At 36.9% G+C, this 25,991-nt stretch overlaps 4 protein-coding genes across 7 annotated transcripts; 2 read left to right on the forward strand and 2 right to left on the reverse strand.

Annotated features, from left to right (window-relative positions):
* Positions 1–206: 206 nt before the first annotated feature.
* On the forward strand, positions 207–4,081 carry LOC147547635 (uncharacterized). 2 transcript variants are annotated; one of them, XM_086671734.1, is made up of 8 exons: positions 207–559; positions 668–784; positions 1,445–1,534; positions 1,622–1,854; positions 2,189–2,233; positions 2,492–2,650; positions 3,533–3,602; positions 3,727–4,081. In XM_086671734.1, exons 1-6 carry the CDS (start codon positions 460–462, stop codon positions 2,648–2,650), a joined length of 744 nt encoding a protein of 247 aa, XP_086527860.1. In that variant the 5' UTR covers positions 207–459; the 3' UTR covers positions 3,533–3,602; positions 3,727–4,081. The 2 variants fall into 2 exon arrangements, with proteins under 2 accessions (XP_086527860.1, XP_086527861.1); XM_086671735.1 differs by having other exon boundaries at positions 253–559; positions 668–788; positions 1,449–1,534.
* A 1,241-nt stretch (positions 4,082–5,322) lies between these two features.
* LOC147547636 (protein MODIFIER OF SNC1 1-like) lies at positions 5,323–13,223 on the forward strand. Of its 2 annotated transcripts, none has more exons than XM_086671738.1 (9): positions 5,323–5,606; positions 6,415–6,489; positions 6,731–6,811; positions 6,904–6,948; positions 7,108–7,474; positions 7,633–7,729; positions 8,312–8,389; positions 8,472–10,192; positions 10,281–13,223. In XM_086671738.1, exons 2-9 carry the CDS (start codon positions 6,461–6,463, stop codon positions 12,732–12,734), a joined length of 4,872 nt encoding a protein of 1,623 aa, XP_086527864.1. In that variant the 5' UTR covers positions 5,323–5,606; positions 6,415–6,460; the 3' UTR covers positions 12,735–13,223. The 2 variants fall into 2 exon arrangements, with proteins under 2 accessions (XP_086527864.1, XP_086527863.1); XM_086671737.1 differs by having other exon boundaries at positions 5,325–5,727.
* A 5,001-nt stretch (positions 13,224–18,224) lies between these two features.
* On the reverse strand, positions 18,225–18,918 carry LOC147547637 (histone H2B.9-like). Its single transcript, XM_086667877.1, has one exon. It carries the CDS (start codon positions 18,833–18,835, stop codon positions 18,413–18,415), a length of 423 nt encoding a protein of 140 aa, XP_086524003.1. The 5' UTR covers positions 18,836–18,918; the 3' UTR covers positions 18,225–18,412.
* Positions 18,919–19,429: 511 nt separating this feature from the next.
* LOC147547638 (serine/threonine protein phosphatase 2A 55 kDa regulatory subunit B beta isoform-like) lies at positions 19,430–25,444 on the reverse strand. 2 transcript variants are annotated; one of them, XM_086669564.1, is made up of 15 exons: positions 25,007–25,320; positions 24,687–24,790; positions 24,387–24,482; positions 24,175–24,294; positions 23,888–24,079; positions 23,675–23,757; positions 23,409–23,527; positions 22,959–23,082; positions 22,784–22,849; positions 22,445–22,568; positions 21,965–22,033; positions 20,954–21,045; positions 20,756–20,833; positions 19,993–20,069; positions 19,430–19,868 (listed from the first exon to the last, which is right to left on the reverse strand). In XM_086669564.1, the coding sequence occupies exons 1-15, from the start codon at positions 25,077–25,079 to the stop codon at positions 19,720–19,722; spliced, it is 1,566 nt and encodes a 521-aa protein (XP_086525690.1). In that variant the 5' UTR covers positions 25,080–25,320; the 3' UTR covers positions 19,430–19,719. The 2 variants fall into 2 exon arrangements, with proteins under 2 accessions (XP_086525690.1, XP_086525691.1); XM_086669565.1 differs by lacking the exon at positions 22,784–22,849 and having other exon boundaries at positions 25,007–25,444.
* Between the last annotated feature and the right edge of the window lie 547 nt (positions 25,445–25,991).

Raw genomic sequence — 25,991 nt, forward strand, 5'->3', positions numbered from 1 at the left:
TTTCAAAAACAAGTAAAATTGTTTTGAGACAATAACACAATTTTCAAAAACAAATAGTAAAACTTATTGAGACATTTCGGTTACACAAGCAAACTCGGGTACAGTATAGTCCAAGGGTCGAATCATACTAGGGTCCTAATAGAGCCCGCAGATCACAGTTGTCCGATCCAATTTAGAAGGTTATGTCGGCCGCTTATAGCGGCGCTTTGGGCGGGTGACTATAGTAGCACCACTAGTGGAATTGTCATAGACAATCGGAAGAAATCCAACTTGGTAAACCACTCACTCAGGCGATAGGTTCTTCCAAGAAAATGTCCTGCCCTGCCCATGTTATTCCTTGAGCACGTAAATACTTGTTCAGTTGACCTGCCGTCGAACACTTGTAGTTGATGTCCAAAATTGTTTCCCATTTTTTTTGGTTTCTCGAGTGGACACTGATCTAGTCTTCGCTCTAAAAAAATGTCTTGTGCTGGGAGATTTCTTCGACCGATTAGGGCATCACTTGCTGCTCTATCATCTCCATCTTCTTCTTCTTCTCTATCTTGTACTAGTAATCTCTGTAAGTTCCAATTTTCAATTTTCACTTATCAATTCTCTTTTTGTGATGAACTTATTTGAATAGACAAATCCAATTATATCTGGGAATTGGGCATTTCTTCTTCTTCAGGTAATGGGAATTATCAGACTTTGAAAACATGGGTTAAAAGTTTTGACCCTTTATTACCTTGTCTATCATCAAGATTTTACTACCAAAGGAAATGTATACAGAAATTCAGCTCCTCAGGCAAGTTCTTTGTTATCTTTAATCCTAATTGACATTTTTAGGGTTTTAAGGTTGATATGTTGTAAGGCATATATCTATGTGAAAATGGTTTAGCTGTTTAGACCAATGTTACCTGGTACGCGGGTCGCTTCGGTAAGTGGTACAGGTATCGCTACGCCGTTCGCTACAATGTTAGTATTGGGTACGCTAGGGCTAGGGGTATACCTCTTCGGTACCATGTTATTAGTTGCAGTACGCTTTGGAGTATTGTTTTAAACCCAAATATACTCTCTATGATGCGTATATAATAGATACACCAACTTTCCGACATTATAATTCCATAAAACTTAGAATCTTTACTAACTAAATAAGAAAATCTTGTAGTTAAGTAGTTAACTAAGAAACTAGTCTAGCATATTGATTTCTAAAACGAAATTGGGTTAATTAAGACCGAAGATTAGGGTACGCCAAATTTGGAGTGTTGGAACGAAAACCCACCCAAAATGGGTATGAGGAATGTGGTAGGCAGTATATGATGGGGGATAGAGTATATGGTAACTTTGGTCTAAACTGATCCATAAAATTTATGATTGTATGTATAGATCAATTCTAATTTGTTAGTGCTAATGATCTTTATCTAGCGCACATCTCAACAAAGTTTCATGTTTTATATCTATCTAGGAAGGAAATTGAGCACGAGAAGCATCTTTGGCATTTCGATAGTAACTGGATCTTTGGGTTTGTGGCGACAAGCAACATATGCCTTTGATGGTCAGAATAGAACCCTTATCGGTTTGCCTTCTTCGTAGTTCATAGTACTATATTCGGGCATAATTTTTTTTTCTTTCTGTGAATTAGGAAATGATAGTTTGACAGAGGAGTATCATGAAGATCCATGGAATTCTTCGAACCTTTTGGAAGATGAAGCTTACACCTTCCTGGCTTTTGCAAGGAAATATTGGCTACCTGCTGTGCTAGTTATGACTGTCGTGACGGGTTGGACTCATCCTTTTACTCTTGTGATTAAAATCATTCTTACTCTCCTCAGCACCAAGCCTAATGCTTTGTCGGTTTATCTTTTTGTTGAAAAGGTAATCTTGTAAAAGTTCCATTTCAATGCTGCTACTTGACCTTAATTCTGGTTAACTCAAAGTCAATTTAACATAAATAACTTTGATTTCTAGTCCCATTTTCGAACCCCTCGTGCCCAAAACATGAACAAGGACAGGGATCACCTAATTTAAAATTAATTCTGGTATCGATGATTTTATGCTGCTTGTCCTATCTCAGAAATACCCTTATTAAACCAATGATTAAGTAAAATTTTGTTTATTGTCCTCGATAGAGAAGGATACTTAAGTTACTTCAAAGAGAAAGGTCATCATAAGGCAAGCTCATAATGCGACCCACTTTCTGATTTTGCAGACGCGCCGCTCTATCCCTCTAGATAGTAACTTGTACAATGTGAAGGTAAGAAAAGGTCATACTATTTTGTTTTCCTTCTGAAGAAAAAGTGGAAATATTTAGAACTCTCAGTTTCCAATAGTATGTGTTTAAATATTACTCGACTCTAGGAGCAACTAGCAAGATAATTATCTTATGTCTCAGATTGTTAGATTAATTCTAGGCCTTCACTGTTTAATGATTCTTTCTTTCTCCAAATGAAATATTTTACCATTATTTCAGAATTTTCTGTACATATTTCTTATGATATTACTTCCTTTGTAGTCATTATATGCAAAGAAAGTTGACGTTGAAGATTATATACTTCTCTGCTGGGCAAATATCGAAATCAGAGATCGCAAAATCACTTTAATAGGAATACTGGGTAGCTGGTGGGTTGTGTCTGCAGAACTTTGGCCGTCGTATCGTATCTTCAATGAATAAGTAAGAAGATGAAGCGTTTAACGTTTATATGAGAACTGAAATAATGCTTGCAGTTTATCTGTTGGCAAGAAGGAACCCTGTGCAGTTAAACTCGGCCGAGTCAGCCCAGTGACTCGGGACTTGGTTGGACTCGGAGGTAATCAGAGCCGAGCTAGGCCAAGTTCCTGAGTCTAGGGTTTTCCCGAATGACTCAGCTGAGTTTTGGTCTGATTCGGCTGACTCATGTGACTCGAAAAGTCGGTTTGACTTGGAATTTAAGAGTGTTTTGGAATTAAAATCTGATTTGATGCATATTATATTTAATTGTTGTTTGAATTCTTGAAACATGTAAAGAACAAGAGCCAAACAAGTCAATAACGTAGTCATTCTTCTACTTATCAACTCATAGACGAAGATGATGAAAATTTTGATGACTTTGAACTACATGTGCACAAAGTGGAGTCAACATAGAAAAATTGATGATATGGTGATGAAAGAGATGAAGATGGTGATGAAATAGATGATGATGTGGATCTTTAGCCGTTTAGGTTACTTATTAGTTGGTTATTACTTATGATTTAGTTATTACTTTATAACTTATTTGTTAGTTATCAGCTTACCTATGAGTTTCCTCTATACTATCTAGGTGTATCGGTAATAGTCTTCTTGGTCTAGATTATAATCAACCCAAAGGTAGAATATGCCTCTAACTAGTTCACAAGAAAAGGGTGCGTCAAAGGCTCATACGCATTCAACCCAATCATCTTCATCGCTTGTCATATGCTTACTATCTTGTAATTGAACTGCATCTATAGCTGCAAATAGTTTAATTCGAATCCGTGACTTCTATAATTCCAATCGCTCGTTTCTAGTTATCCTCTCTAATTCTAGTCCTTTTCACAGGTTCAGAACTTCAGATGTCCTGTGAAATTCAAGCTGATGCTAGAAAGCTGGTACAAGAACTGATTTTGCTGTACGTATCGAAATCTGTCATGTCTCTTTACTTGTAAAAATAGTACTTCTCTCCTATCTTTCTCTATGCTGTTAAGCCTCTGGATTGCCTCATTATCACCGTAAACCTTGCTGCATATTTGCAGATTCCCCTTTGCTGCAATATCTTGAGTTGTTGCTAGAATCTTGTATATCATTGTTTGCTCAGCTTGAACCTTGGCAGGTTGAAGTTCAACTGGATCTGAACCTTCAAACAATTGTATCCTTTACTCATAGATAGTACTAAGATTGTAGTCATGATCATCAAACACCGAAAAGTCAACGCTTGTAAGAACCCATTTTTGTGTTTATGTTCTCCCTCTCTCTAACCTTTCTCTAATCTCGTATTTGTTGTCGTAAAAATAGAGGTTGGTTTGTTTACCAATTTGTATGACAAGATGGTGAAAGAAATTGTTTGTTTTCGCGGTTATAAATGATAATAGCTCTTCGGTTAATGGCAAATTACCTCTGATACTTGTTTGTCTTAGTGATTAAAGTTATATAGTTACCTTGTTTTTTCGGTTAGCCTCTAGAGGTGCGATTGAATGATTTCAATCTCAAATATCACTGATGTCATGCTGTGAAACAAGATGTTGGGAAGTTTTACATAGGCAATGCCCAAACTTGTTAAAGACAATGTGTTTTTTCCGAAGACTTGGTCAAAACAAGTTGATCGAGTATTGTTAGAGGCAATTCTATTTTTTTAGGGTGTTCATTACCCACTTCTTTTTCTTCATCTTCTTCATTTTGTTCTTCCTTCTACTTCTCCTTCCTTCTTTCCTCTCCACTAGCCGGTGAAGGAGAGGACAATCTTCACCGGCTAGTAGAGAGAGAAGAGAAAGAAGAAGAAATTTTTTTCTAGGTCGTCGGCTGGAGACGGCTTAATGGCGTCGAATATGCTGTTGGATATTACTCAAATGATGTTATAAAAGGGATTGATTTTAGCAGCGTTATCTTTAACAAATTTGGGCATTGTTGGTAAAACTTACCATAGAAGTTTGGGTTTTTTAAATGTCCATAGACTAAGTTGTTCTTTTTGCCTGACATTGCTTGGGCTTACACGGGCTACACTGGCCTTGAGTACCAAAATGGGCCAACAACCTTGGTAATGCAACCCAACTCGGGTTAGGTACCCTGGTACTGGTATTAACCAGACAAGAGCACTGCTAGTAAAAGTACAACAGTCTAAGATTGACTTCATTTGATCAATTTTCCGTTTCCCTTGGCGAGGATCAACCGCGGGAATCCATTTTTTTTCTGTTTTTTTTTATCCATTCATATACACAAATGCGTCGTTAATGTGTTAATTGTTTAGTGAATGTCTACAGATAATCTTACGATAAAATAACTAAAAATAAGAGCGGTAACTATGGTATTTTAAAATAAGATTTTTAATAATTAGTAAATAGAAGAACATATCCTTCTACAGTGACCACAGATCGAATCCCTGAATGATTGATCGGTTCGACGGTTAGGCAACCAGAACGATACTGAAAATGTTAGAAGCGATTGGTTTAGCATGGTTGTTCAAACAATATTTCGACCCTAACCCATCTATGGGACTCAACCAAAAAAAAAATATTTCGACCCTAAACCCTAACCAGTTAAAACGACCAAGGAAAGAGGCGCCTTTAACACTTACCGGTGCGCTTTTAACACCTACAGGTCGCCTTTAAAACTTCCCCTTCACGTTTTACTTGGTTACCCTCCTCGCGTAAGTTAGAAAACTATATCACATACTAGTCTATTATGCGCCAAAATTTGCAGCATTTGAGTATCTCGAGGTGTAATTTAGTTCTCACAAGCCACGTCTCTCATTCGCCCGATAATATTTCTCTCTCTTCTTTTTTCTATTAACCTACGCACTCTCTCTCTCTCTACTATTTTTCTTCTGCAAATATTCGTTCGTCGTCTCGATTATTTCATTTAGAAAAGATTTGGTCCGCTTCTTTGATTTTATCATTCACCCACTTTCAGAATCCGCGAGGTTTTGATCAACTCCCATCCTCTCTCTCTCTCTAACAGATTACTTACACAAACAGATCGATCGCTATATTTCTCTTTTTCTAGGGTTTTATTAAAACCAAATAAGCCTTCTTTTAGATCAGGCAAGTCGTTTCCTATACATAATGTTTAGGGTTTCGTTTCTTGTTCTACTGAAACTATATGATTATTACGCGTTACGATTTTTGTTACAACTGCTCCTCCATGGAATTGTTAGCTCATCTAAGATTATAATCTGTCTATCTCGTGATATATGTGTGTGTTAGTTTAATTGATTGAAGAAAGAATAACAAATGTTGCTTCTTTTGGGATAGTAGAATTGAGATAGTGTTATTTTTAGGTTTGATTAGTGGATTACGATGAGGTTTTGTTTGTAATCTCTTAATTTTTTCCATTTTAGGGCTAAATCGAGTTCCAATGTAATAGTAAGTGGGTTGGATATTAATAAGAACATATATTACTGTGTTATTTTCTTCTATTGTGATGAATGATTTCAGTATAAGAAATTGGTTGGTAATATGTTGTTAAGGGTAAAATCTATGCTTCTATAATCAAGTAAATGGCAGCGGGTGAATGATGTTTAACTGTACTAAACTACAGCATTTTGGGTTAACCACTTAAACAATGAAATAACATTGTACCCGTTAATGTAATAACATCGAACGTGTAGAACTGAATTCAGTTGAGAACTCAATAGTTTTTATTCTTGGAAGAAATATTCTTGCTTTATGAATTAAACGTAATAGTAGTCGTATGTTTCTTGTTTTGATGTGACAACTCTTGATTTACAGGTCCTATAATTTGTTGTTTGGATGACCTTGCCCTTCCAATTAAACTATGGCTTCAAGTATGTTCGGAGAGCGAAGGTGTGTGACATTTTTTTAAAATATTTACTTGTATTCGTTGGACCTAGATTTTATGTATTTTCACCCTTTCTTGTTAGTGGTTACACAATTAACCTAGATATCTATAACTTGATGTCTGTAGACAAATGTGGAATCTATGCCAAGAAAATTGGTTCTTGTCTCTGTGTGTGTGTGTGTGCGTGTGTGTGTGCATTTGAACATGTTTTATTTGATATTACCTTATTGTTTCACATTGGTTTAGGGGGGTCTCTTCACGAAGAGGGGGCATGACAGTTTTGGGAAAGGTTGCGGTTCCCAAACCAGTTAATCTACCTAGTCAAAGGTATTATCCTTCCCGCTGAACTTTTTAGCGCTTGTAAGCATTGTATTCTTCTGTTTTACCGACTCCTCAGCTCTCCCTTTTTTTATTTACAGATCGGAAAACCAGGGTAATGACCCTAATGTGGAAATTGTCCCCAAGTATGTCACTGATTTCTTTTGTTTCCCTTGTTATACATCTTGAAAATTGTTGCTGGTTCTGCATCGAAATTTTTTCTATTTAGTCCAAGTAATGTAGTTGCTTTAGGGGACCTATTGTTGGCTTATGCTATCCGATGGCACGTCTTGGGATTCTTGCAGGGGTACCCTTAGCTGGGGAAGTCGTTCATCTTCTACAAATGCGTGGGGTTCCTCAGCATTATCACCTCCTAATACTGGGGGAGGTGTTGGTTCACCATCTTTTATTAGTCGTCCTTCATCCGGTGGAAGTGGTACTCGGCCGTCAACAGCTGGTAGTGAAAGATCTCATGAACCTACTTCTAATGCATGGGGTCCAAGTTCACGGCCGTCGTCTGCGTCAGGAGTAAGTACTTACAATCAGACACCCACGGGGGCACGCCCTCGGACTGCAGAAACGAGACCTGGTAGCTCTCAACTGTCCCGATTCGCTGAACCTGTGTCTGAAAATTCAGTTGCTTGGGGGGCATCAGGAAACTCAGAGAAATTGGTATTGCTTCCGACTGTTGTTAGTTTATGCTTTTAAGAAGTATGCTTTCTAAATACTCAGTTTTGTAATGGAATCGTCTCGAATATCTATGTAGCTAGGAAATTCCTCATTATGGCAAAGCTAGCCTTTCTCCTAATTATTTGTTTTTTTGCTTGCAGCTACATCCATCCTCTAAGGTTAATGCATTCAGTTTGAGTTCTGGTGATTTTCCTACGCTTGGGTCTGAGAAGAGCACTGAGTCACAACTGCAAGAAGGTGCTTCTGTTCACTTACTAGTACTACATGGTTGTCTGTTGTTGGGATTTTTCATGGATTCTTCAATACCTGATATTACTTTGAACTTTTCCATCTAACAATGCTTCCAGTGTCAGGGAACTCATTCTTATATGATTTAGAACTTTCACCTACGTATTGTTTTTTTATGACCCATCTGCAGAATTATTTTTATTTTCCATTTAGGCCTAAATTCAGCATTTATAGAAGAGCTAACATGGAAAACTTTAATCTATTTATTGTAATCAATTAGAAAAGAATACTCAAAACGGAAGATCAGGTGCTTGCATGCCGACTTTAATTACCAAAGTACTAACTGTAAAATGAAGTCATTATATTTCGGAGTTCAACATACAACCTTGTTAGGGTCATTCCGTTTGCAAATGTAACCATCTTTGTGGTTACATAGCTGAGTCTGTGCCTTGATAAATGTTTGGTAACCTCCCCAACCGGGTAAATTTCCTTGTTTTCCTATGAAAGATAATTGTGTATTCTGTATGTCCTACAGTTTGAGATGGTTGTATTTCATTCTTGTTCAGACGATTAATCATTTCTGTATGCCAGATAATGTTTCACAGGGACGTCCTGTCTCAGCTTCTGGGTTTGAAACAGCAAAAGGAGATTCCGATATATTGCACACTGGTGGGTTATAATATCATAACTCTTTCAATTTGACTGGAAGTTTGAACAGAGCCTTAGTTCATTACCTTTTATGGTCTTTCAGATGGTCAGTCTATGGATGCAAACAGAGAGAGTGGAACTTTGAATTGTTGGAAAAGAGATGGTACTTCCTCGTATGGTGGTGGTGCACCCCCTGCAGCAATGGAGAAGTGCATGGAACCCCACCCATACCCGAGACCCAATGTCCCTCAGCATTTCGGAGCTTGGCATGGTCCTCCTGTTCAACCCCCTCCTGATGGTGTATGGTATAAGCCTTCAGGTGGTCCCCCATATGGATCTCCAGGCCCTCCTGCCAACTATCACGTCTATTATAATCCACACCTCCCGTCTAGGCCTCTACCTAACTCACAAGCAGTTCCAAGGCCTGGAAGTGGTCCAGGCAGGTATAACCCAAGCAATGGAGATCCATACCGGCCTCATATACCTGATTCTTATGTTCGTCCTGTTATGCCAATTAACTCAGGCGCTTACGCAGGTCATGTACCTTATGAAAGCTATTATGGTCCCCCGCATATGGTGTGCAGTTCCAATGAACGAGATGCTCCCATCATGGGGATGCCATCTGGTCCCCGTTTTTATGGTGGCTATCCAAGACAGAATGTCCATGCTGACTCTGGTAATTTTAGTTCCAGACCTGGTGAGTATGCTCCTACGAACACGGCCATGGTGAAGGAACATCTGGGAGGTGGACACCCTCAAGGTAGTCAACAAGGACCATGTAAGGTTCTCTTGAAGCAACACGGTGATTGGGAAGGAGATGATGGCCAGCAGAAGACTGTGGAGAAGTCTTCAGCAATGGACAATGAACGGTCACATGAAAGAGGGAGCCACACTGAAATTCCAAATGCACGCGCTCTTGAAAGAGAGAGTCGGCCGGGCGCGCCCAATGCACGGTCTCTTGAAAGACAGAGTGAACATGGAATGCCCAGTTCTCGGGCCCTTGAAAGAGGTAATCGACCACGAACACCAATGAAGGAAGATGTATCAAGAGCGGAGCAGACAATTTTAGGATCAGCAGATTTCTCACAAACAGTACCTCGTGAAGTTTCTTCTTATTCCAAGACGAATATGACCAAGAACATTGATAATGGTTTGATGAAGAAACCAGAAACATCAAATGTTACTAGAGAAGGTTCACATGTTTCTATTGAAAAGAATCCTACTCTGACTGGAAAAGGTTTAAATAATAAACATCGAATTTCAGAAGATCGACGTGAGGTTGGACATGTTTCTAGCAGAGAAGAGAAGACGAGGCCTTATAGGGTTGTAAATACTAAAGATGAATCTAACACTAATGAAGTAAATTCTGGTGTTGTTTCCTCTGACAATAATTCAATGAACAGATTGCCAGCTTCTTCTGGCGATGTGAATTATTCTGCAAGGAATAAGAGACCTGAGCAGATAACAATCGGCAAAGCAGCTATATATACGTCAGTTACCGATTCCGCTGCAATTGTATCAAATTCTTCTGGGGATGGCGAAGTGTCTCATACACACATACATAAGAGAGCCCAGGGCGTCCAAAGTGGATCTGGTTTCCGAGGTAAAGGGAGGTTAAACATGCAGGATGTGGACGGATGGAGAAAGAAGGCCCATGCTCCAGATATGTCGAATGTAACTCCGGTGAAAAATGTTGAGATTTGCTCCGATGTTAGTCTGGTAGTCCAGGAGGCAACTGAGAAATCTGACCCCAATCTTCAATGTGAGGCAGGAGCAGAATTGCATGTGAATTCCTCGTTGGACCCAGTTGACTACAATATTCAGGTAACTGTTTCCCATGTTTCTGAGTATACTAGCTTAAATAATATAGTTTCCTTTTTATGGTTTGATAATTCTTGGAGTTTTCTGTCAGCGTGCTAAGATGAGAGAGATAGCAACACAGCGTGCAAAACAGTTGCAGAAAGAGGAAGAAGAACGGATAAGAGAGCAAAAGGCCAAGGCTCTTGCAAAATTGGAAGAGCTGAACAGGCGAGCTGCGGCAGAAAGTTCAACTGAGAAGATGGATCATACATTGCCACCAAATGAACCTATTGAGCAGAAGCAGGAATCTGGTGCAGGGCCATCAAATAACCGAACCAATGCTGACAGGTCGCCAAACACAGTCATAGTGCCACAGTCTGCATCAGTTACTGACAAGATCACCAAGATTCCTAACGTTTGTGAATCAAGTGATTCGTTGATGTTCGGGACTTTAAAAGCTTCAATTTATCTGCCCCAAAATCCTGTTATTACCAACATATTGCCTTCGTCATCTGCACTTCCACCAGAAGTTAAAACTGCAGATGTCACTAATCAGACAGCTATGCAACAAACTCATGATATATTTTCAACAAAACCGAAGCAAATGGGTTACAGAAAGAAGCAGAGTATTACACTGGATAAGAATTCAAGTGACCCATCAGTACCCCCTGGAAATATTGGAGGAGCAAAGATTCATGATAATGTAGGTGGTGATGTGAATGTTTCAACTGGTGAATCTAGCTTGCCGAGTAATAATAACATTACAGGCGAGCCAGTGTTGCAACAGAAGAAGAAAAATAGCAGGGGTGGTAGAAACAAACACAAATTGGATGAGGTTTTAGCAAATGCACCTGTACCAGCATCAGTGCCTGTGGAAGAACCTGTAAAAGATTCATCTGAAATGAGTCAGACGAAAGTTTCTGTAGCTGTGTCAGATAACAGCGGCTTGGTTCATCCATTAACTTTTAAGAAGTCAGAGGGTCGAGAGGGCGTGATTTCTTCTGCAGAACAAGGGTCAAAGCTTCCAACTGAAGAAACCCATGGAAGAGTTAATAACCACTGGAAGCCCCAGGCTCATCGGCGGATGCCTAGAAACACTCAAGGCAATCGAACAGCAGAAAAAAGCCATAGCAATGAAGCTGCAGTTTGGGCACCAGTACGTCCGCTGAATAAGAATGAGCCTAGCGAGGTCATAGCTAAAATCGAAGTTCAGACTTCAGACACAAGTGTGAATGCTGAGCATAATCACCAGAAAAGTAAGAGGGCTGAAATAGAGAGGTATGTCCCGAAGCCTGTCGCCGAAGTAATGTCCCGGCAGGGTACCACCCAGCAACCATTGTCTCCATCTGCCAACAAAATTGTATCCAATGATAACAACACTGGAAGAGCTGAATCTAGTTCTTTGACTACTGAGAGTACTAGTCTGGATAGCTCAAAACTAGGGTTTGCTGTTTCAAAGAATGCAGGAAGTAAGAACAGTAAGCATGGGAAAACACAAGGGTTGTGGCGACAACGTGGTGCAACTGAAGCACCGGTAGTTCATTCTACCAAGGGAGGAGAATCTACTGAGTCGGATCAAAGTAAGATAGGTGAGAAACCGATCGAGCAGCTGCAGCAATCCGTGAAGCAAGATACTGTGACGAAAGAGCAGGTGACCCATTCTAACTACTGGGATGCCATTAGTAGTCCTATCTCGACTGAACCAGTGAATGTCCCTATCCGTGGAAATGATCACGGAGTTAAAGGCAGAGGAAAGCGTCAAATAAAGGGTAAGGTTAGAGCACAAAGTCAAAATGCTTCAGATGGAAACACTGATAAAACTGTGAGGGAATTGAATCAATCAGATGTCAAAACCGCCTCAGTGGAAAGCCATGGTGCAGGAGACCAATATTCATCATCACATTGGCAACCCAAATCTGGAGCTAACAGCATAAATGATAGACAGGGGCATAAAGAACAACACAGAGATGAGCGTGGCGGCAGGAATCATGCGACGAGAAATGTAAAAGATAACAGCAATGCTGCAACGATCGTGCCTCGGACTGATCAGGCCAACAATGTGATGCCTAGCACTCGAAGAGAGGAGGGTAAGAAAGAAAGGAAAGATGTAAACGTAAGCAACGTTACTTTCCACTTCCAAGATCAAGGTCCTAAGAGCTCAGCCAAGGAGTTGGTGCATGAAAATGTAGATAGTCAAAATGAAAGATCCTTTTCTTCTGCGGCGCCCAGGCATGGGCATAATAATGCTCGTTTCGACCGAGGACAAGAAAATTCTCATGGAGGTCGAAACTCAGCCGTTCAATATAACACTAAACCGCAACGACAACTTACTGACGGTGATAGGCGGAGAAACAACTCACATTATGAATACCAGCCAGCTAGATCCCACACTAATGAGGCTAATAATTCCTCTGAAGGTGGTGGTTCTTCGCAGGCTATGGGTTCAAGATACCGAGAAAGGGGTGGTGAGGGACAAACTCACTCGAGACGAGGTGGGTCAAACTATTACAGGCGGAATGGTGGCCCGATAGAAGTTGGTGCTTCTTCTGGTGGTAATGGAAATTGAAGGTCTGAAGTTTGCAGTGAAGCCAAGGGTTGGTTAGGTTGTGGTGTTTTCACCTCTCTGGCATGTTTTCAGGTACATTACTACTGTCGTGATTGTGATGAGATCTAGATCGTAATTGTTGTTTCCTGACTGGTGGTGGGTTCTGAGTTTTGTACATGTTTGGAGTGGGGAGAGGAAGTATAGTTTTAGATGACGAAGGTTTCTCTCTGTTTACTGGTTTTAGATATGGGGTAAGAACGACTTTAATGATGGTGTTTAATTGATTTTTAAGATGTAATTGGAGTTCTCTGAACAGATTTTAACTTGATTTTAACTCTTTGCTTAAAGTGATAGTATCTGTTAAAAAGAAAAAAGGTCTTCTTTGTTTATTCGTATTCATGGTCCGCAAGTTAGATTAAGGGTTTCTTATTCACAATTATGTGCCTATAATCATCCTTGTATTAATTTCTTAGTCCATCTTCAACCTGGAAGTAAATGCTTGTGAGAGAAGAAGGTATCATAATCCAATGCATTTGGGGTTGGAAGACGAAAGGTTAGAGCATCTTGGTGATCTCCTCCGACCATACTGTTCACTCCCACGAAAGGGAGAATTTGACATACACCCCCACTATTATATGAATATTAGGACTACACCCCCACTTTTTCAAAACTTTTGATATACTCCCCCACTTGGACGGAAACCGTCAACTCAGAGTTAAGTTGGGTGTGTGCGAAACACACGCGCCAACCATGACAATTTTACCCTTTTGTAGTTGTTGAAATATTTTGAGCGATTTTGACATACACCCCCACTATTATATGAATTTTTGGACTACACCCCCATTTTTTTGAAAAAAACAAAATTTTTCAATTTGCCCTCCAACGGTCATCTTTTACCTTTTGTCTTATAAATTTATTTATCTTAGACAAGCTAAAAGGTCAAAGCGAAAGAACTATTTGAGATATCAAACTATAGAAAAGATGGGAGGAACTATTTGGGATATCAAGCGAAAGAACTTATTTATCTTATATGGGAGGAACTTATTTATCTTATTTGACATATAAGATAAATAAGTTCTTTCGCTTTGATCTTTTAGCTTGTCTAAGATAAATAAGTTTATAAGAAAAGAGGTAAAAGATGATCGTTGGAGGGCAAATTGAAAAATTTTGTTTTTTCAAAAAATGGGGGTGTAGTCCAAAAATTCATATAATAGTGGGGGTGTAAGTCAAAATCGCTCAAAATATTTCAACAACTACAAAAGGGTAAAATCGTCATGGTTGGCGCGTGTGTTTCACACACACCCAACTTAACTCTGAGTTGACGGTTTCCGTCCAGGTTGGGGTGTATATCAAAAGTTTTCAAAAAGTTGAGGTGTAGTCCTAATATTCATATAATAGTGGGGGTGTATGTCAAATTCTCCCCCCACGAAATGGTGAGATGGCGGGCCATGAGTCTTTTCCTTTTTTTTTTTTTGTTGAACTGAGTCTTTTCCTATTATTTTTTGATCTTTTTTTGTTTTCTTATTTAGTTTGAGTCCCTTTTTTGTTTTGTTTTCTTTATTTTAACATTTTTTCGTGTTTCTTTTTATGTATTTAGTCCCATAAAAAATTTGATTACTTAATTAAATTATACTAAAGTTGAAAAGTTAAACAGTTCACTGAAATATTCGGAAAAAAAACAACCTTACATATTTTTATTTATACCCTTAATAACACATAATCGAAGTATTATGATTATCATCTCCACAATTATCGATATTGTGTATTCAGGGTTTTCAGAGACATTACAATACTATTAGTCCCAAGTGAACAACTTATTGAAGAATTGATAATGCTCATCATTACCTTTTTTTCTCATAGATGATCAATAAGAGCGTCTCGTAATTCAAAATGACCTTTTTTATCTTTAATTAGCTAACAATCGTTTAAAATGTTCGGCTTCATTTTCAACAATTTCTACCGTTGGAATCTCAAAGAAAATGTTGGGTATCGTACGATCGCCATATTCATCCTCTACAATCATGTTATGCATTATAGTGCATACAAATATTATATCACGGAGGGTATTTTTATCCCAAAATCGCGATGGATCCTTAATAATGCAGAATCGAGATTGAAGAACTCCAAATGCACGCTCAACATCTATATGACATGCTTCTTGCATCATAGCAAATGTTGTTTCTTCAGACCTAGAGGTTGAGAGATAATTTGAACAAGAGTCGACCATTTTGGATATATACCATCAACAAGATAATATCTTGTGTTATATTCTTTTCTCATGATATAATATTTAGCTGGGAGAGTTTTACCTTCAGCTAAATCTACAAATAAATTAGAAGACTGTAGTATATTAATGTCATTGTTAGAACCCGGTATACCAAAGTATGCATGCCATATTCAGAGGTCGTTAGAGGCAACTGCCTCTAAAATTATAGTTGGATGTCCACTACGTCTAGTGTATTGTCCTGCCCAAGTCGCATGACAATTTTTTCAAACCCAATGCATGCAATCAAGACTCCCCAACATGCTAGGAAAACCTCTTTCTTTACCTTTTGGCAAGAGCCTTGCAATATCATTAGCATTAGGAGTTTTCAGGTAGGTATTCAGTACCAAAAATTTCAATTATTGCACGACAAAATCTTTTTAAATATTTGTCGTCGTTGATTCATCAATTCTTACATAATCATTTGTTGCACCAGGGACGTTATTAATGAACGAAATGAGAAGAACCATGAACTTGAGATGACGAAAGTTTTTAATGAACGAAAAAAGATGGAGTATAACGTTATGCATATGGACGTCAATTCAATTACAGATCTGATACGACAAACATACTTTCGAAGAGAACAAGAAATATATTTTGGAAAACGAAGTGTTAGCTCGTTTGGAGGTCCGTATGGAGGTGGAGATAAAGGTGTAGGTGGAGGTGGCTATAGCGGTGGATGCAGAAATGACTATAGCGGTAGATGCGGAAGTGACTACGGAGATGATGATTTACCTCCGTATTAACGAAGTAGTTTCAATTTGTAATTTTCGTAAAATGTTGTATTAGCTTCAATTTGTAGTTTTAGTAAAACGTCGTAGTTTTAGTAAAATGTCGTAGTTTTAGTTTCGGTTTGTAGTTTTAGTAAGATGTCGTATTAGTTTAATTTGTAGTTGAAGTCTTGTAATTTCAACTAGTTAAATTTATTTAAAAAAGAATTAGTGTTAAAAAATGGTAAAAATGAATTTGGTGTGATGAATAGTGATTTAGTGAGACTTTTAGTGTTTTGTCTAAAGTCTAGTTGTCGAGTGTCAAATAGAGATTCTCTTTCCTAAGTGATAATATAGAGACACTCTAAATTTTTTTTGGTTTCCAATGGAGATCTCTAAAATCTCTCTACTTAATATATATATGTCACTCTTAAATTGAATATGGAAAAAGTAGTTGAAAAGAAAAAATATCTATTGGTTTAAATTTTAAAGTGAAACTTAGAGGCCTCAAAGAGACACTCTAGTTTTAGAGTTTCTCTCTCTAGACACACTATAATAAATGTGTCCACCTCATAATAGAGTGTTTAACAAAGTGTTCCACTGGAGATGAGATTTTAACAAAAAATCCAAAAAGACATATGCGACACTCTAAGTGTTAGAGACTGAGTGTCCCATTGGAGATGCTCTTATTATGATAAAATTCATCTCATCCCCCTCTCTTATTAAATATTTTTTCACATAAACCCATAACTTCACCATCAATTTAGTAAATAAGAATATTTAATCAATTTTTACATTTCACCTTGGTAGAACTGAAAGGCGTATAGAGCACAGTCCATATTTCTGAGCTCTACAAAAATTCTAAAATGATTTATATTGCGCCAGGTGAATATTTGTAGAAGTCTCCCAAATTTTTCGTCAATATCTTATTACAAACTACATCTTTTTCTTTACTTCATATCTTTAGTTGTTTGTATGAAGATGATTTTTCTACTATGACTAGGACAAAATAAATGTCTACCATGCTTATCAGATAAAATTCATCTCATCTCATCTTCCTCTCTCATTCAGTACCGACCCTGACTTTTGAGGGGCCCTAGGCGAACGTATCGAGGGGCCCCAACACTTTAAGTCTAAAAAATATAAAATAATTTTTTTAATAAAATTAGAGTTTTTAAAATTATACATAAAACAAATAATACTTAAACACCGCTCATCTTGCAATTTTCGATGCAAAATCACTAATCAATTTGTGTAGTCAATATTCTAAGATAATTCATGTTCAATAGATAACAAAGCTAATCTATTTACTCTTTCTTGAGACATGGTAGATCGCAAGTAAGACTTAATTAACTTAAACTTTGAAAAACTTCTCTCCATAGAAGCTACAGTAACCGGAATGGTCAAAAGAATTCTATAAGCGATCCACGCATTCAGACACCCTTCTATCAATTTCAAATACTCTAACACTTCAATTGGCCTTTTAGCATTTTATGGCAAAACCCTCTTTAAAACATTTTGTTCGGAATATAAATCATCTCCATCAATGTCGGTGTGTTGTTCATCCTTAAGAAAGCTTTCTAAATTCGTGTAACAGATCATTAAACTCTCATTGTCTAACTTCTTTAAATCAAATAAAATCCCAAAAATGTTTGCTTATACTTGAAACTGTTCAAACTTATTTTTAATAGATGAAATAGCGTAATCAACATATCTAGAGATTGAAATAGAAATGTGAGATTGAAGAAGAATTAGAAAAGAAAAAATCATCTAAAAAATAATGTTCGTGGGAGTCGAACACTTGACCTTAAGTTCATTAATCAACTACTCTACCAACTTTACTGCTCTAACAAATTTGATATATATGCGCATAAAATAATACGTATACAAAACTATCTATATATATAATGTTTTATGAATTTGGGGCCCTCTAAATTTGGGGGCCCTAGGCTAAGTCAGGGGCCGGCCCTGCTGTCATTAAATCTCTCTCAGTTCTCCATCAATTTAGTAAATAAGAATATTCAACTGATGTTTTCATCTTGACGCGGTGGAATTGAAAAGGCGAGCACGATCTATATTTTTGAAATCTAAAAAAATGTTGTATAGAAGACTCCCGATTTTTTTCGTCAATATCTTATTACAAGTTACATATTTTCTTTGTGAAAACCAATATATTTGTTCAATGGTATGTATGATGATAATATTTTTACTTAATTCTCTCAAATCAAAACTAAATTTTATGCTATTTATAGATGATTATTTCATGAACCATTATATTTTGTTATATCTACATTGTTAATGTGAAATCAAATACGGTACCGGTTATAGATTCGGTAAACGTATCTCGAAAAAAAAAAAAAATGACCGTCCTTTTGGATTACTCTCATGGTTTCTCTCCCAAATTTATTTGTCTATGCAACTAGATGATAAATTTTAGTACATACAGATATTGTTCCCAAAAGAACAAAATGATTTATTTTTTATTGGTAATCTAACTTCTTTACTTATTCAATCAGATATTATATATTTTAAGATCAATAATCAATAAAAACTAATGTTTTTCCATTAACCAAATGATTCAGCAGTATAATCCCCCTCCTAACAGATCTCTTAAATCCACCCCACAAATTAAAAAAAAAAAAAAAAAATCCCATTTTACCCATTTGATCCAAAGAACAGATCATCATAGAACTCAAACACCATCCAGATCAAATAAAACCCTAATTTTAAGAACTAGTGAATTTTGTAACAGCTTTAGTACCCTCAGAAACAGCATGTTTAGCTAATTCACCAGGAAGAACTAATCGAACAGCAGTTTGAATCTCTCTTGATGTAATTGTTGGTTTCTTATTATACCTAGCCAATCTTGATGCTTCTTGAGCTAGTTTCTCAAATATATCATTTATGAAACTATTCATAATACCCATTGCTTTACTTGAAATTCCAATATCTGGGTGAACTTGTTTTAACACTTTAAAGATATAAATCTTGTATGTTTCAATTGATTTCTTTGTTTTCTTCTTCTTCTTGTCAATTGATCCAACTCCTTCTTTTGATGATGATTTTTCAATCTTTGGTGATTTCTCGGCTGAGGAGATTGGTTTTTTCTCAGCTACTGGTTTCTTTCCTGCTGCTTTTGGTGGTGCCATTGAATTGATTCCGGTGACGAAATCTAGAGAGAGAAAGTGATTCCGGTGATGAAACCCTAGAAATAGAGAGATTTGTTTGATGATGAATGAGAGGAAGATGAAATGAGGGTTCTTATTTATAGTTGATGGTGAAGAAATGGAGCGTTGTGATTGGTTGATTTGGGTAGGCACGGATTGAGGGTTTATGATTACAGGTGGATTAATCTTGGCCCTTGATGTTGAAAGGATGCGTAAATCACGAGGAATGAACTGATTAGGTATATACGTAGAAGAATTCTTCTAGATAAGTACAAAAATCGGAGATTGTTGGGTTATTCCCTTTTCAGCCCTCTATCTTGAGATCAATTTCCTTTTCGGGTCTTGTTTTTTTTATAGATTTAAAAATAGTCTTTTTCTGTTAAGTTTCCATCCGAAGTCCATTTAACATATTTATGTTTTTAACTAACTTTTTTCAACAAATAAGAAAAGTGAACGAGCGAGAAATCACAAAAACTTCGTAGTTGTATTACAATTTACACCTACTAGGAATCACATTAGCAGATTATCAATAGTGGTATCTTAATTCATTATTCTTACGCAAACACACTCTTATACTTTATTGACAAATTAATACTATATTTAAAGAAGTAAACTCAATTAACATGAGTAAATACAATTATCAATTAGTGTTGTAAGGGGTAATGTTACGAAAAGTAAAAATAAAAAGAACCATTTGGCAACTTTAGAAGATGAAATCCAATTTGTATTCTGAACCATGACCTTATTCTATAGCAAGTACATGTTTTAGCCTGTTAACAAGTAATTGGTATAATAAGTTGACCTATTAGAGGGATAGTAAATAATTGGTATAGTAACTTGACCTAAAGGTATGGCACATATGAGGATTAAGCATGGTAATACAAATACAAGCTATTTGCAGCGGCACAAGCAATCAAGTTTGTTGTAGGATGCCATGCCAAATGCAGTAACTTCGAGTTTAAATCACATGGAATTCCACCATTTTCTGAACTTCCATTTTCTTCTTGAAGTCCTCCTGTCAAGCCAGTAAACTCAGTTGTATTATACATCATAGCCAAATTCAAACTCCCAATCAAAAAGTAAATGAGAAACAAGAGGACGATATGAAAGAACTCATTCAAATTTTTTTTTTATCTAACCTAGCCGAAATTGTCCCCGAGTTAGGTTGCTCAGTGACGCTCGTCTTGGTCTTGATGAAGTTTGAGTATTCTGCTTCCTGTTATGAATTTAAACCGGATTATATAATTATTATCTATTATCAAGATAAAGAGTTAAGAGACTACTTCTCTTTTGATGAAAAAGTAGAAAACATTAATGTCAGTTTTGATGATGTTAAAATTCTAATTGTTGAGATACGTGTGTGTTATGTCTGACCAATGTAACAAATCAACCTACGAAGTAAATAGATATTTATGTCAAGCCTCGACTCGAAGGTTGAAGCTTCGGGCTATATGTGCCCTTGGCCGGCGACAGCCCCGTACAAACGGATAAGATTGCGCACTCAAACACTAAAAAACCTCATCACTATGTTAAAATTGTAACTGTTGAGATACGTGTGTTTTATGTATGACAAATGTAACGAATCAACCTACAAAGTAAATAAATTTTTATGTATAGCCTCGACTTGAAGGTTGAAGCTTCGGGCTATGTGTGCCCTTGGCCGGCGACAGACCCGTACAAACCGATAAGATTGCGGACTCAAACACTAAAAAACCTCATCACTATGTTAAGGTAACAAGAGGCATCCATGTGGGAATAATGGAAGTGGACTATGATAGGTGAGACACAACTTCCTCCTTCTTCTCTTTTGTCTTCTTCGAGTTCTCTTATTCGGCTACTAGTTTTTCGTTAATATGTTTCATTTGACAAGAATCTAAAGAGACAGGAAAATCGTAAGTATACCTGTTTGGGTTTTTGCTAGCTTCTAATGTAGCTCCATCTCCACTTCCATTTCCATGAGTAAAAATTCGAAAAAGATTGCTATACAGCAAAAGCACAGAGAAAATGAAACAGAAGCATAAGAAATCTGTAAGTATTTGGCCAATTCAAGAATAGGAACAAGCTAATTACATACTAAATGTTATTCTAATATGAACAAACCTATAAGATCCAGTTGCAAAGTTGAGTCCATCCCCACTTAGGCAGCACTCAAATTTGTCAAATATTGTATCATTATTATATAAATCACATAACTGCAAAAGCAACAGAGTAAATTGGTTACCCATTATCGAAATTGAATATGACCAGGAGACAAAATGACTATCCTAGTTGTGAGAAGCCACCAAAAAAGTAACAATCAGAAAACTATATAAACAATAGAAATGAACAACGAAAGCTTCTAACGTTCTTTATAATTGAAGGACAATATAAACCAAAATTATAGATCACAGATGGAATGATTTGAAGACTTCGCTTTTTTCTGGAAACAACACACTAATTATTGATACCAGCACGTTGTTGCAAATTCATGATTTACATGGTTCCAAACACTTAAAATGTAAACCATCTCCGTTATCAGTTTTTTATTGCATATTGTAGAACTTTGTATGAATATCAAAATCCTCTTAACTCATTTGTAATCCCTATAATGTTGTACAATAAACAGGAATCTCAAAATTAGAGAATATCAGATAATGGGGTACAAGGCCAATGTTTTCAATATGAAATTAAGTATTTGGATCGACCTGCCGGAATTGAACCAGCGACCAAGAGGGTCAGCCCTCCGCTCTTCCGACTGAGCTAAGGTCGATTTTGGGACATAACCCAATGCATTGATGAGTTTGAGCAAGTGGATGGATTTATGGAAGCATGCATATTAACCCTAGGGAGATGGACTACCGGAAACAAAGGTTTTGATGTACATGCCCCTTTAAATGAAGATTGAAGGACTCCCTACTTTTCTATTCTTGATTATTGCTTGTTCTTGATAATAGAGTGCCCCAAACCCTAAACCATAAACCCATTATGTTTGACGCAGTATTCCCCTAATACTCTATAAATGAAATCAATTAAAGTACACAGTGCTGAATCCAGTATATTTTGTTTCATCAGTAGCTAGCTGATCTAACATTAACACGATAATTATCCGAGTATTATAGATGGAGAATTTACCTTAGGGCGGAGGTGCTCGTGAATCTTATAAGTCACAACAGGAGACGCTTCCATGCGCAAATCCCAGAGCTACAATACAGGGGAAACGGATGTTATTAGCATACTAAGAGGAAGTTGACAGGTTTCTTTACTCACTTAAAACAAGACATAATAGAGAACATTGAAGTGATTGCTTAGATATAAGACTGCAAATACAACAGGCTCACTCAGATGAGAAAGAAATCAGCAAGTTGACACTAGAAACACCCGAAACATTCATTCACCATGAATCGATGTTGCCATAAGTGTCTTACTGACTTCCCACTGGGCACAAGATTACTTAATCTCCATTTTGAGAAAATGAAATAAATAAATAAAGAAGATAGAAGACAGATAACTGAAAATACCAGTAGATGTAATTCCAACACATACAAGAAGTGAAGAAACCAATATAGTTGATTTACGATTAAATTGGTAAGTTTCAAACTCAATGTAACTAACCTTTAGATTCATGTAATCCCGACTTAAGATATGCCTACCGTCACTTGCAAACTTTATATCAGATATGGAAGCGACTATCTCCGTGAAAAATGTCTTAGATCCATGAGTATCACGGTCTTGTAATCTGTACCAAAGTATTTCAAATTAAGCACGGAGAAATGATGTTCTCAATAATTGATAATAAATCTATGAAATAATTATACTAAAACGACAAAAAAGAATTATAAGATTGGCACTAAAACTTTCACTTGACTTGCATAGAGACTGACCGCCCTTTATGCTAAGCGGGCACTATGTGTAACTTGTATTAAAACATCATCAAAGATGAGCAGAACTTACATCCTTGCACTTTGATCACACAATGCTGATCGCCTCATGTCTACCAACCGTATAAAACCTCTGGAGCTGCTGTATGCTAAAATGTTACAGTATTGTGGATGGAACTCAGCTGTATGCTAAGCGGGCACTATGTGTAACTTGTATTAAAACATCATCAAAGATGAGCAGAACTTACATCCTTGCACTTTGATCACACAATGCTGATCGCCTCATGTCTACCAACCGTATAAAACCTCTGGAGCTGCTGTATGCTAAAATGTTACAGTATTGTGGATGGAACTCAGCTGATGTTATCACCTCTGAAAAAAGAATTCGATGTATCTATCAGGAGTAAGAGGTAACAAGAGACAAGTTTGTTTTTCTTTGCGTTTGTTGAAATCCAACAGGACAAGTGCAACAACAAATAGTCGGAAATTACCAAAATTTTCTTTTATACATCAAGAAAGAAAGTCTATATCGATTATTTTCAACCATGCTTTCAGGAGATCTATGAGGTTAACAACATACAAAAGCTCCGTTCATGTTTCTATGTGGACAGTTTTTCATCAGAAAGATATATGAAGTATGGGGCCGAAATGCGCACTCGAGACTTCTAGAGCCCAAAGTTTAAGGTTACACAAGTTACCTGTGAGGTCTTCCATGTTTGATGGCTTCATGTCAATAATGTTGAAACATTGATTACTTATTTCCAAATTCCATAAGTTTATCCTTAGATCATCAGCAGAAACAAATGTCTCCCCGTCACTGAACATTGAACAAAAATCATAACTAAAGGCTAAATTTAAATTTGTTCTTTAACAGAAGGCAGCCAAGCACTGTGTACTTTTGTGGCCCGCATTGAGCTTGCAAGATATAGCTGAAACTAGCGAAGACAGACAAAATGAGAGTTACCTATTGTTCGAAATAGAGTTAAGATTGTAGTCATGGGCGTGGCTATACACCCTCCGACATCTTGCTGGAGAAGCTTCATCGATCTTAATACATAATAAGTGGTATCAGTAAGTCACTAATTCATTCTCATTGGAAACTACATAATTGAAAAGAAAAAATTACAAATGAGAAAGTAGGGTAAGCATGTTTTCTTCTAACCCACAAATAACCTACCTTGCTAAGCTCTTCCATAGATGTTGAGATTGAAGTTTTAGCTGTATTGGTCCACTCAAGACGGTGCCCATTTGAAACATACCTTTCTTGTTGATCCATCATAAAACTTTTTTCTCCAAGTAGGGCATTTTCCAAACATACAGATGGATTTTGGTCCATATTTTTGACTTTCTTTATTTTTCGATCTTTAACCTAATTTCCATTTCCACAGTTACAACTTCAACAATATACTCAATTACTTATCCATTTGAATCATCTAAAATCATTTAATCGTAAGAAAGTATTACCATCCATAGCTTAATTGTTTTGTCATTTGCAGAAAGAAGAAACAGTGAACCATTGGATGTCGGGCACCATCTTACTTTATTAATCTTCTCTTCAATTTCCAAACTCTTCAAATAATCAAACTACATTGAAGTAATACATCATATCAGTTAATTTGAAAACCGAAAACCACCAATATAAATTAGGTCATAAATTCAAACACAATGCATATCACCTCAGGCTCATGGCTCTGAAATTCAGTTTTATAACGATAATCAGGCTGCTTTCTTGCAACATAATCTAAAGATTCCAGTTCTTTTCTCGAAGGAAACTGATTCAAATCCGAAAGAAGAATAATAAACAACTTGAGAAATCAAATGTATTTGAAAGAAAACCTGAATTATGACATAATCGAAAATTTGGAACTGAGTCTACTTCAGCCGATTAAGAAAAAGCATCAAAATACAGGTAGAGAATGTGTTTATCATAAAAAAAATCTAATAATGAGAGAGAATTTGAACTTTCTAGAGCTTACTTCAGACTTATTAGTCCGTTCGAAAATCACAACACGACCACCTCGATCACCAGTAGCAATATAATCGCCTTTCTTCTCAAAATCAATCGTAGATATAACATCAACTAGAATCAATATAGGCGAAATTTGTGTTTAATCAGTGAACAAAATCTATCTAAACATGAAAAAAATGTAAGAAATTGAACAGAGTTATAATGGCGCGAATTCAGTAACGAAATTGAAATAAACAACAGTGGATTCTATTAAAGATACAGTAATTTCGACAAATTGAATCAAAACAGAGAGGGAGACAGAAGATGAGTTTAGAAACCCTAACTAACCATCTTGAACTTCCTCTCCTGGACTTCGTTCTCCGAAAACCTGAGAGAACTTCCATTCAGAACCTGAACTCATACTGATTCTAAGCTTCTTCTTCTTCTTCTTCAGTGTTCAGATTTTACAGATACAAGATCTTCTTCTTTAGAGTTTAGAGAGAGAAACTCCATTAAATAGTTACAGTGAGCCAGTGAGGTAGAGAGAGAGAGAGTTAATAAGTGGAGGGAGTATTTGGGTTTCTCTTTATCTCTCTATCTTTATTTTTTTTTTTTGATGAAGAAAGAAAACAATGCTTCCAGATGACGTTTTACATTCTCTCAGTGATAAACGCGAACCAACGAGAAAAGGAGGAGGCGTAAATTAGTCAGACTTCTTTTTTGTCCCTCTAAATTATTACGGCACTTTACTACTATACGCTTTAGGGTTATATGCGCATCTTTAGAGAGAGAGAGAGAGTTATAAGATGCCACTTGGCACAGGTGTTTCCCGCATTAATACGAGAGAAATGCTGTTTGGACCGAAATTAAGCCGGACTTCCGCGGGGACTTTCTTTTTATGAAACTAAGTGAAACCATTTCATTCGTAAGTGATAATATCACAATGTTACATGAACGATAATTCCTTCTTATTTCTCTCATCTGAAAGCTTCATGAGAGTTACATACCTTTAAATGCAAAGTGTCTCTTGAAGGGAAAGAAATTGGACTAGACACAGACACAATGATCCTAAAGGTCGACAAAAAGATCCTAAAGATCGTGAAAAGAGACCCTAAAGGTCTGACAAAAATACTGTAATAATAATAAAAGAACCACCGTTGCCATCACTGGAAAACCGTTTCCATCACCGGAAAACCACCACCATCGTCGGAAAACCGTTTCCAGGACTTAGATGTGGTTGGTTCCCATTAATTGGGGTATGTAGAGAGAAAAAAGTTCAGACTAATGAGAGTCGGCCATATCAACTTTGGACTAAAGTCCGCTCTCATTTTTG

This window comes from Eschscholzia californica, unplaced genomic scaffold (genome assembly GCF_041429995.1).
Source record: "Eschscholzia californica isolate CP2 unplaced genomic scaffold, dmEscCali1.0.p SCAF_3, whole genome shotgun sequence".
In the NCBI taxonomy this organism is placed as follows: Eukaryota; Viridiplantae; Streptophyta; class Magnoliopsida; order Ranunculales; family Papaveraceae; genus Eschscholzia; species Eschscholzia californica.